General features: G+C 39.6%; 1 protein-coding gene across 1 annotated transcript; it reads left to right on the top strand.

Annotated features, from left to right (window-relative positions):
• The first annotated feature begins 770 nt into the window (after positions 1-770).
• Positions 771-12,104, top strand: LOC119565042 (VWFA and cache domain-containing protein 1-like). Its single transcript, XM_037888861.2, has 6 exons — positions 771-986; positions 2,363-2,579; positions 6,579-6,728; positions 7,932-8,165; positions 11,280-11,429; positions 11,977-12,104. Exons 1-6 carry the CDS (start codon positions 813-815, stop codon positions 12,102-12,104), a joined length of 1,053 nt encoding a protein of 350 aa, XP_037744789.2. The 5' UTR covers positions 771-812.
• The last annotated feature ends 239 nt before the right edge of the window (positions 12,105-12,343 follow it).

The following is a 12,343-nucleotide window of genomic DNA, read 5'->3' as shown; positions in this document are numbered from 1 at the left end:
ATAAGAGACCTGATTATTAGAGGTGCTGAGCGCCCACAACTCTCATTAGAATCAGTGGGAGTTGAGGGTTCAGCATCTCTAAAGATCAAGCCCTTTTTATTTAAGTGCCTTAATCAGGATTTAGGTGTCTAATCTGCAGGTACTCACACTTGACCATTTGGTCTAAATATTCGAGCCACGGTGTCAGTTGTGTGGATCATTCTGTAGCAGCTGGAATCTTCTTTTAGTCGATTATTGTGCAGGGGACTTGTTCAGACTGTCACTGTTTTAATACACTTCTAAAAAAATTACAGGTTGCAGAACCTCTGGACGTCCATCTGCCAAAACAGTCATTGTGTGGCCTTGTTATTGTCCTTCCTCAGCCCCTTTCTTCCCTGTCATTTGTCAGTTGTCATTGAAATTAGGCTCCAATCGTGCAAACACTTATGTGCAAGCTTAACTTGACTCGCGTGAACCGTCCCTTTGACTTCAATGGAACTACTCAAAAGCAGGAAGTAAAAACTAAGTGGTTGCAGGATTTGGACCTTAGATTGTAAACTCATTGGGGCACGGACCTTATCTCACTCTCTTTGTGAACCCTGCTACCTGACTAATGCTTCCTAGCCCTGCAACCCTACTCGTAAACTCATCAGGTTTTGCGAATACAGACTAACACGGCTGTTACTCTGAAACCTGTCATCAGGTTAAGTTTTCAAGGTATTCTTCGCTAATGTAAAATTTCATGATGCCAAACAATTATTCCTTTTTTCTTTTTCTTTTTCTTTTCTTTTCAGTTGTAAACTGCTATGGAAACTGTATGCTGAGAGGTCATCATGATGTCAATATGTTTGTGTCATTTCAGGCCTGTCTACGTCTCTACGGTTAGACCCCAATCTAAACACATAGTTATCATTGTGGACCATGGGGCTTCAGTCACAGAGACACAACTTCAAATTGCCAAAGATGCAGCTCAGGTCATTCTGAGCTCTATAGATGAACATGATAAGGTGAGTTTGCACTAAGCCACTAGTGTGGTTTTAACCATCGTCGGGGGGTGGGGGGTTCTTTACATTTTCATTTTTTCATTTATCTAAAACAAAATCCTATTTCTGAGTTATTTATCTGTAATGCTTTCAGCTTTTTAGGAAACATTTTGTAACCATTTTTGTAATGGAAAGCATTGTGATACAGTGCATTAGGTACAGGACCAGATGTTAGGAGAGCTGTGTACTAATCCCTACTCTACCATTTGGCACACTAAGTGGCCTAGGGCAAATCATTTAACCTCGGAGACCATTTTCCAGGCTGTGAAATGAAGATAATTTACTTCACTACCTTACGGGGATGGTGTGAAACATAATTAATGTCTGCAAAGCTCCCAGAGAGTTTAGATAAGAGAAGGGGAAGGCTAAAGCACAGGGGCTGGGTTCCATTTTGCAGCTATGTTGCAGACATTCTGCATGGCATTGGGGTCACTTTACCTTTCTCTGCCCTAATTTTCTTCATCCATAATATAGGAATAAGACTTAGTGCATGGAAAGAGTTTTCAAATCCTATGGTAGAAGGTACTGTGGATTCAATGTAGCAGAACACTTAAGCGTGTGCTTAAAGTTAAGCATGTGCTTAAGTGTTTTGCTGAATCAGTGACTATATGAAGGGGAAATATTTATTATAAGTTAAAACAACACTTTAATTATGCAGTAACTTGGTAATTTTGAAATCTGTTTTACAGGCACACATTTACGGCTCTTGTGGTATGCAGCAGTGTTTTCATTTGGTCACTACTTTTGCATCAGTCATAGCTCATAATAAAGTATGCCACTTCATAAACTGTATCTTACTGATACATTTAATAGTGCAAGGATTATCATTGCTTTCTTTAACTTATCTACAGGATAAAAAATGGTTGTGAATTTGGCTCACTTTCAATAAAATATTAAAAGTACAGTAAGTTAGTATAGAGCTCATCATGTTTGCCTGTGGAAATTTCCTAGTTTTTTCCACAAGCACTCCATTTTTCTGTAGGCACTGGAGATTTATTGAAAATGCTCTCTGCAGATTTTGGGTTGAGATATCTATAGCTTGCTTAGATTTTTATTTATTTATTTATTTTTGCCTATGAGAGTATGGTAACTATTATGTGTGAGCAGAATGAAGCAGATTTAATCTGAGAAAAAAAGGCCAAAGTCTCTTTTTACCTTAATCAGCATAAGTCTAATCCTTTTCAAATGTGATGGATTTATGCCTCAAGCATTTTATTTTTAACAATTGGTTTTAAATCCACAGAAACTTTTCTGTTGGCTTATCATTGTGTATGCTATATCAGTACATAAGGAATTATAAATGGTAAAATAATCCAATATATTTTCTTCTCTTTTTTAAGATCTCAGTGCTAACTGTGGCAGACACAGTAAGAACCTGCTCACTGGATCAGTGCTATAAGACATTTTTGTCTCCTGCCACTAGTGAGACAAAAAGGAAGATGTCCACCTTCGTTAGTAGTATAAAGTCATCTGACAACCCTACCCAGCATGCAGTGGGATTTCAAAAGGCTTTTCAATTAATACGAAATACAAACAATGGCACAAAGCTCCAAGGAAGTAAGTCTGTTTTTATACAAACCTTTATATTATTTTTTTTAAGTTTGCATATTTCTTTTTTGTCTGAATTGCTCACATTAGCAGAAGCCTGGGCAGGGCAGTGTCTTATTAAAAATATTTACCATGTTGATCAAATAGGATATACTGAATTTTAAATCCACGTACTTAGTGGCTGCTAAAATTGTCCATTACATTTCATTTGCTTCTTCCACCCACTGTCCTTTACCTCCCTTATTATCTGTAATATGTAATTATGGGGATGAGTTGCTAGATCTTTGAATTATTTCCCAGATGTGGATCCTTTTTAATGGTAATCATTAGCACAGCAAACTTCTTTGACAGTCAGGTAAAATTCCCATTTGCACAGATGTGCTCTGGCTATGTAAAATCCTTAGGAATATATCAATATTTCTCATCAAAAAACCATTCACAGAGAACAACCACTGTGTCTGAAATATGATATATTTATATGTATGTGTGAGGGTGGCCTAATTGTATTCTTACTCATCAAAGAAAATCTGCTTGAATTTTTGTGTGTAAAGACTTGTAGAGTTACTCATATCTAGTCCCATGCTTTCTATTTGACTTCAAAAATAAATACACAATAGCCAAACTAACAAAGATATCTGGGAGAGGGGAAAGTGGGTGGCAGATTCTACTGCCCAGAAGACTTTTTTTTTTTAGGAAGGGCGGGAGTTAAGACTTGTGTTCTTTAGTAACTGATTGCATTCAAATTGAGAATTTGTTCAATCAAGCTCTGTCACATTTCCTCAGCCATTTCCACATTCCCAGTGCCAGTGCGGGGTGGAGAAACTGGGCTAATTTGGGGGTTTGGTCAGCTTGATTTTGGATGTATACATTAAGGGCTCATTCCAATGCCTCTTCAAGTGAATGGGAGTCTTCCCATTATTTCAAATGGGCATTGGAGAGACCCTTTTCTTACTTTTAAGAAAAGAAAGCAGTAACACACATCTAAGGAGCTTAGTGCTCGATCCAGAGCAATGAAGTGAACTGTGCTCCCATTTCACTTTGTACTCCTCTAGATTGATAAGCATTGGGACCTGTTGAGCTAGAGGTCCAACCTATCTGATGCTATCTTGTATTTATGTCTAGATCAGCTCAAACAGGCAAGGCTTTTAACTTCTGACAAAGTGAGGGAAGGGTAGCGGCCTGGTGATAACAAATCTAATGCAGCTGAAGTTGGCTGGAGTAAGTCTTGCTTAGTTATCATTAGTTATTTCAAAGAATGTTGGCAATAGATTCTTGCTCGTGTGTATTGGAATAGAAGACATTGGCATATTCTGCAGTGTGAAAACACGTGGATTTATTTCAGTTTCATGCATAATACTCGTTATATTTTAGGCACTGGTACATAAGGACACATTATTTGAAGCTCAAAGTTCAGTGCACATGCTCTCCTTCTCTGGCTATGTGTAAGAACAAAAGAATTTTAAAAATTTATAATGTGTACAACAAACCTGAGAGCCTGGGAGACAGGCTGAGAAGAGGATGTGTGATGCACTTCCATTTTATTGTAAACAATCTTCTTGTCTATTCTTTGTTTCTGGTACAAAAAGAAACAAGATAATATTATTCTTTTTTACTGTGAATTTTTAACACCCTGTTCCCTAACAGGATCTGCAGGCGTGTCAGAGAAACCATTCACATGCAGAAAAGTAAATTAATAATGGAAAAAACTGAGGCATTCCTGGTGTGTAAGATAAGAATTATATTGAAAAGATGGACGTTTCTGTGTTCCCCAGCCTGCTGTCAATATCTATTATATTGGTGTCACCAGCAGCTTAGTAATTATTTTACATTCCTGTGGTGCCTTTAATCCCAAAGTATTGTAAAGTGCTTTGCAAATGGTATATATACACCACAGCCACAGCACTCCTGTAGCTCCTGGATTTACAGGACGCTCCAGGTGGACGAGTAATGCACAGCCTGCTGCACAAGTGGAGAAAATTTAAAGACCGGGCTCTTGGGAGAGTTAAGGGCTTTGTATTGTAAAATTTTTGTTTGTTTTTTTTCCAGTGCTATTGTAGGAAGGAAAACATGATTCATTAACTGTATAGGAGAACTGGCTATAGCCTAGGCTAAAGCATGGGTTCCTAGCACAGACAACTATATTTTATCACCCTTGCTAGCAATAAAAAAAAGTAAAGTTGTATCTCAGTGCCCCTAACAGCAGCACACAGCTCCTGTAGTGTAGATTGAAAATAAAGGTTAATAATTGTCATAAAATCTTTCCCAGAAATAAGAGGATACTCCTGGAGGAGTGTTTTTTTTAACCAGATTAAATTTAAAAGCTGTCTCTAGTTAAAGAGTAGGGGTGAGGGGAGGGGGGAAATAAATAAAAAAGGAAAGGAAAATAGAAGTTTCAGGTGCTTCTTTGCATCAAAAAACACTTTTGATTTAAATCATTTTCAGGCTATTAGTTCACAACACACACAACAGCAAACTGATGTTCAAATTTTTTTTTTTTAAATCAGTCGGGCAAGACCTGACATTTCCACCAAAGCAAGGAAATTCAGAGGTAAGCTGGCAGTCTTTCAGTAATATGCTCCAGTGTGCTTTGGTATTGTAGGACCAATGTATGATCCCTAACTGATACACAAGATGCTTTAAATGCTGAAGTATAGGATGGAGTGTAAGCATTGATTTGAATTTCCTTGAGGCTTTGAGATAGGCCGTTAACATAAGACATTCTTTACAGCTTGAAAAATATGTTGATATGTGTTCAGTCTAAGTAGGGCAAAATGACTTAGTGATGAATGGTAAGTACATGTCATGTCTTATTCTTCAAATGTTATACTACCTCTAACATACAATGTTGTGTATCCATAGTCTTCCACCCTTTAGGATCCCAAAGATCAGGTGGTGGTGGTGGTGTTTATTGTTTATTATTTGTATTACCATACTACATAGGAGCCCTAGTCGTGGACCCCATCGTGCTAGGAGCTGTACAAACACATAAGCCATGGATTAAATTCTGACTGCCCCAGCACAGGAGGGGGTGAGGGTGTAAGAATCTCTTTCCCCCACTTTACCATTGTATACCCATTCACTTAGGCAGCCAGAATGCCGACATAGAAGTCATCTCAAGTTAGTGTGACCAGAGACATTCCAGCCCAAAATGGGGTCATGTTGGGAATAGGTGGGAGACATAGTGGGTGATCACAGATAGGTGGTGGCCAAAGTACAAACGGAGGTGTAAGAGTTACTTTTACAGGCAGCTGCTGACAACTGCCACTGGTGCAGTAACCCTCCACACAACTCCCACATTAGCTGGAAAGCCACCAAGAGCTCTTTAAAAACAGGAATCACTCAAGTGCATCCATCCCTGGGATGGGACATTTCACTGTTTAGCAGTGTAGGACAAAAAATGAAGAATACGCCAACCAGCAAAAATGGCATGGAGAGCTAAGGTAGGCAAAATGTAATTACCTATAGGGAAATTTTGTTTTTGGAGGCTAACACCCCAACTCCTGCCACAGGACCTTGAGTAACTACATGCACCTTAGGTCTCAGCTAAGAGAAGGCTCAGGACTGTCCATGTGGGATGAATTTGTCCCTCTCAAGGGAGGAGTGTCACCATATTGAATCAGTAAAAGAACTTCCTGCAGGACTCTGTTCCTTGAATGTTTCCCTTCCATGTTCTGACCAGGATAGAAATTGTCTAGCCCAAGAAATCTGGTGAGGTCACAGCCTAGGACTAGAAAACTATATAGTGTGTTAGAATGTGTGAACTGAAACTCATGAATCTTTGTTAGCTGAAACTGTGGGAACTGAAAGTGCATTGGGAATTATAAAGGCCTTCACAACCACACAGGGAGTGTTTTCATCCATTGCAGATACCTGAAACTCTTATAAGTAAGGTTGTTGATAACTTCACATTTATCTTCTTTTACTGACATAAGGATTTTTACTGCATTACTGAATGTCTCGAGTAAATTGGAATCTAATATACTGTCTGCCATATATATTTCTGCTTAGTTACAGATATGGTCGTAATTTACCTGTCAGCTGGGATTACATCAAAAGATGCTTCAGATGATGATAAAAAGGCTACTCTCCGTGTCATCAATGAAGAAAATAGTTTCCTCAATAACTCAGTTATGATTCTCACTTATGCACTCATGAACGGTAAGAAATGTGTGCCAAATTTCTGGTAGATTAAAATTTTCTAGTAACCCAGTGCAGTGTTGTTCTGTGTCTGTTTGAAAGGGTCAAAAGTGAGTTTTGGCCCTTAGAATCCAGAGGCCATTCCCCAGATTATAACAGTTTCCTATTTGGGACATAAAACTACTTAGTCATATGTTTGCAAACCAGAATTCAAATGAGCTGATTAAAATATGTTGCCTGAATTGCTGAATGCCTAGCACCATGGGGCAAATTCAATACATGGTATAACTATAGTGTTTGCTGGAGCCTCACCCTCTGACACCAAGCCTGAATTTGGAAGAGTTTCCCCATTAAGGCCCCAATTCAGCAAACATGTAAGCATGTGTTTAGCTCCTATTGCTATCAATGGGATTTAAGTCTGAGCTGGAAGTCAAGCATGTGCTTCAGTGCTTTGCTGAACTGGGGCTTAAGCCAAGAGTAAAGTTAAATATAAATGTACGCGCACTGACCCAGTGGAATCATAGTCCTTTTTTCAAAAATATCTGTAGCACAGAAAGCAATAGACTGTCTTATTAGCATGGGTTGCACAGACACCCCATCCAGGGAAGCTTATGCCTGGCCATGGAGAATTTGCATGCAAGCCACACTAACACACTGTATGGCTGTATAGCAGTTCAAATCCCCATTTGGGTCCCCACTTTCAAGAATTCCCTTTGTTAGGTTATCTGCAGGGACTGAATCCTGGCACATCTGTATCTAACAGCATGAGACTGTTGCTTGAGCTAAAGGACAAGGTCTATTAACTCCAAGGCTGCATAGCAGATTCATAAACCTCTACCTGGACTAGTCACTGGTGGGAGACAATGGGTTACACAAAGCTCTCTGTTTTAAAAAAAAAAATGGTAAAAATATCTAAATAGTGACATGGGAGCAACCATCTTGAGTTTCTGTACAGTGGAACAGTTATCTGAGTGGGCACCTTTAAATCCTTTAGTGACTGATTATACCTACATTATAATTCACCCCACCAGTATTAGTCACTAAACAGTACTCCACACTTCCACTTAAATAGGCATTCTCTATGTTCAGACTAACTGCATGAGTTGGCAACACAAAGTACGTACTGTACTGTAGTTTTAATTTGGAGTAAGATGTAAGAGACTCAACTAAAAATACATTTCCTACTTTCTCCTCCCTTATCCTGGCAATATCTCTTTTTTTCAGAGGGAGTGACAGGTTTAAAAGAACTGGCATTTCTCCGAGATCTGGCAGAACAGAACTCAGTGAAGTATGGAGTGCCTGATCGAACTGCCTTACCTGTGATCAAGGGGAGTATGATGGTCTTGAACCAGCTCAGTAACTTGGAAACCACAGTGGGTCGATTTTATACAAACCTCCCCAATCGAATGATTGATGAGGCGGTCTTCAGCCTGCCCTTCTCCGATGAAATGGGAGATGGTAAGTGCTTAGAAAATCTGAAGTTGAGCAGGTAAAAAAAAAACAGAGATTAGGCTTCTGTCTGCCTTCCCCCAGGTTTCTAGCCAACAGATAAGGAGGTGTTTTTAGGTCTGCCCCTAAGGAAGGTGTAAAATTAAGTCCTTCATGCAGGGATTACATGTAAAGTTTTACACTCACAGGGGCCTGTTCATGGAAAGTGTGGGTAATGTGACAACTAATGGATTTAGGTTGAAAGGTGAAATTGTCTCTCACGGGCATACTGATACAGCCTCAGTAATTTGGATTTGTGTAGGAAACTCCTCTGGGTTTGTGGGAGCATGGTTCCAGGCTGTAATGGCAGCCATGGCGCCCCTTGCACTCCAGCGGGCCCATTCAGAGCTGGAGTTGCCCTCTAAGCAGACCACAGGGGTGCATAGGGCAGCATAATGGAGGAAGTGGCATTCCTGTCAGATGCCGAAAACCCCCTTCCTTCCTCGGATATTGGAGCTATGAGCACAGCTTCATGAGGGGTTGTTCCTGCTGGCCATTTCCTCCTCCTTTTCCTTCCTTCCCCACAGTAGCTGAGGTATGGAGCAGCATCTCACCAAACAGTTTAGCAGCTGCTCTGGACTCTCTACCCCATACCTTCCCGGGTTTGGAAGAGTAGGACTCCAGAAGGTTCTAGCAGTCATACAGGGTTGGGGAAGGACCCAGCATATCCGGTGGAACTGCTAAATATTTGACCAGATTCTGTGTTCTGATTAAGCTGTGCTCAAAAAAGACTGAGGAATGTGGTTATCCTCAGCACAAGACAGAGCAGCCTGAACCCTGGCATGAATGGCCATTCTGGAAGCCAGGGATCAGCAGCAACATCCTGGTTACTACACCCTGTTTGCCGGGGGGCCAGGTTTAGGATGGAATCGGAGTCTCTATGATGGCTCTACGTCAGTGGAGTATTTCTCCCAATACATTGCCCAGATCCACCAGTTATAGACCACTTTATGCTGACATATTGCGGTTGTGGACATGAATCTGACCTGTTGCTTAAATCCTCCATAAACCCTAATGTTCACATGTTTTTTTTTATTTGGATGCAATAGTGAGATCAGATGGAATAATGCAGGGGATGAGGGCATGCGTAGATGTTTGCCTAGGACCGCAAAATACATGCAGCCAGTCCTGCACAGAGCCCTCATAAAAAGTGCAAAGGGATGCAAAGGCCATGGCGTTCCACATGTGGCCCCTTTCATATGCTTATGGGAGGAGTTGGGACTTGGAGGGCCTTTAATATAGGCTCTTGCACTGGCATGATTGTCATTGTGAGACAGAGTACGACCTAGCCTATAAAGCAATGCTTCTCTGCCTCTGCTTATGCTTCTGTAAAGTGAGGAGAAAAAAACCCTGCTTTATAGGGGAGTTGGGAATTACATTAGTGTTTTCCCAGTGCTTTGAAGATTTCAGGTGCTATGTAATTACTATTAGAGTTAATAAGCTTAACAGCTCCTGCATTTCTCCGGACATTCTTTTCCATTTTCTTTTGTGTGATGTTATGGAGGAGGGGTTGAGGAGTATGGCTCAGCAGGGTTTTCAGACCTCTCAGGCAGGTTGTCCTTATTTGCCACCTGATCAGAGTGACTCTTGAGAGTCTGAAGTCCTCTGTGTGTGCTGAGATTGCTCCTGGACATGCTTCTCTCATGCAGAATGATAGCCTAGTTTCTCCTTTTCTCATCACTCTGCATGATGCATTGCCACTCATCTCTCACACATCCACATCCAAGCATAGTGGAGAAGTTGTACAACATAAGGATTATAAATGGTACAATTGAATAGATTTGGCTTACATAATTAGGAGTGTGCATGGTTTTTTTATTTTTAAAAAACCTCATTTATGGAGATGAATTTGATATCTGTTTTATATTAAAAGGGTGAGTGAGTTTCCATGTGGTCATGACACAGAAAGTAAGACAGAAATGGACTGCTATATTTTTACCTCAGGCGTTGAGAGGTTTCTAAAAACCATTGTAATGCTTTTGGTTATAATACCCAGTACAGTGGCCTTGTTGGGATTTAAGTAAGAAGAGGCTAACATACTACATATATAATCAGATGAGCAAAATTCATCCCAATTGATATTTTACAAGTAAGATTTTTTTATTTTTGTTAAAATTTTTATAGCTGCATGGGGGGAAAAAAGTAAAAATGCAGACCATAAGAAAAATACAAAAAGAAAAAAAAAATGCGAATCTAGGTCCTTTTTATATTTATTCACATTCTTGTCCCTAAGGCATCTAACTGTGTGCTGATGAAGACAGAAAATGTAAAAAGCACTGTGTATTTTAATAACTTATGGTATATTCAATATACCTTCTTAACTCACCACCAGATAAGTAAAAAGTGGATAATATGAGGGTATTATGCTAATGTGTTGTAGCATAATTCACATGCTTCCTCAACCTCCCCTTCTCAGCCTTCCGTCCTGTCGCCAAGCCCCAACTCCCATATTTCTACTGTTAAATGCTAGCAGCAGTTCTATATTCTGACTCCAGAAGTGCTGTCAGTAAGAGATGTCAGAACTGGTAGAGCTTCTGTTATCTTTAATGCTGTTGTTTAATCATGAGCTTCAAGCATTACCATTGTTTGACATCTATCACTGAAAGCATTTCTTGAATCAGATGATCATAGTACCACTACTTGTGCTTCACTGGGTCACCATATCACATGGTCCTAGGAAAACAATTGCAACAAATGGGTTAAAACTGCCTTAACTTGTACAGAGGGTTGAATTATGCATATTCAGTGAAATCCACAGAACTGTGATTTATGAAGGGAACCCTACATATGGATCTGATCTAACACCCATTGAAACCTGTGGGAGTCTTTTGACTTGATTGGGAGTTTAATCGGGGCCTACTTGCTAAGTCTTTAATTTTAGCTTTTGAAAATACTCCTACGTGGTACGGTAGCAACTTTTTGAAAATTGAACTTGCTGGACAGAGGATGTTTTTGTCACCTGGTTACACAAGTTAACGTCCCCTCTTTTCTATTTAGCACAACTGGTGAAGAACACACTTTATATTAATTAACTGGCAAGTTCATTATTGCTAATGCCTTCTGTGCTCTTCCTTTTATCTCAAGGTCTGATAATGACTGTAAGTAAACCTTGTTACTTTGGAAACATGCTGCTTGGGATTGTGGGAGTGGATGTTAACCTGGCATATATCTTGGAGGATGTCACCTATTATCAAGATTCTTTGGCTTCCTACACATTTCTCATAGACAATAAAGGTGATTTTTGTGGTTCAGATACATAAATACACTATCTTCCTGTTTGGTGAAATTAGACTGTAGAAAACTAACTCCTTATTCTGCTCCTTAATTGTAAGTAGAACGATAAAGTGAACAGTGCTGTTTCTCAACAGATTGTGTGTCAGTTGTTTGAGTAGTTCTGTCTAACAGTAATTGTATATAAGCAGATTTATGGTTTGCATTTATTGTACAGGGGTCTTGATATAAAAATGTTGCTATGAAATCGATTGTTTTCACATTTGTAGGCCAGAAAGCCAAAACTATAGCTTTTGTTTATACTATAAGCTTTTTCACTTTTTGTGGCATGGTCATTTTAGTCATTTTTTGTTTGAGTTAATTTACAAGTTCTTAAAATTCTCTTGGCAGTAAACTGCTTTATGATGTGATGGTATGGTTACTGTTAGGGTAGTTTCTTAAGTAAATTGGAGGACTTTCATACATGTGATCAGTATACTTGTTTTTATGTTCTCTGCTTATTACATACTGAACCAAAACTTGTACTAAACACGTATTTTGTTCTTTTTAGGGTATACTCTTATGCATCCATCCCTTACAAGGCCTTATTTGCTGTCTGAACCACCACTTCACACTGACATCATACATTACGAGAACATTCCAAAATTTGAATTGGTTCGGCAGAACATCCTTAGGTAAGGAAGAACTGAGACTCAGGTCAAAGTGACAAAGCCTGGGCTGGGATGATTTAGTTGGGGATTGGTCCTGCTTTGAGCAGGGGGTTGGACTAGATGACCTCCTGAGGTCACTTCCAACCCTGATATTCTATGATTCATAGCTTGCTAAGGTCAATTATTCACAGGACTCAGAAGTGTTTGTGCAAAACCCTTTAATGGGAGCTACTTTATAGAATTATTATTACTGTGTTTAATATTTCT

This window comes from Chelonia mydas, unplaced genomic scaffold (assembly GCF_015237465.2).
Source record: "Chelonia mydas isolate rCheMyd1 unplaced genomic scaffold, rCheMyd1.pri.v2 scaffold_79_arrow_ctg1, whole genome shotgun sequence".
NCBI lineage: Eukaryota > Metazoa > Chordata > Testudines > Cheloniidae > Chelonia > Chelonia mydas.
Note: the sequence above shows the minus strand (reverse complement) of the source record. Positions and strands in the feature narration are given on the sequence as shown.

Bases quoted from the DNA above. Each gene is read 5' to 3' on its own strand.
- LOC119565042 (XM_037888861.2), top strand. From the start codon at position 813: ATGATGTCAATATGTTTGTGTCATTTCAGGCCTGTCTACGTCTCTACG. The intron at 987-2,362 runs GTGAGTTTGCAC...CTCTTTTTTAAG, and splicing joins CTATAGATGAACATGATAAG to ATCTCAGTGCTAACTGTGGC. The intron at 11,430-11,976 runs GTGATTTTTGTG...TGTTCTTTTTAG, and splicing joins ATTTCTCATAGACAATAAAG to GGTATACTCTTATGCATCCA.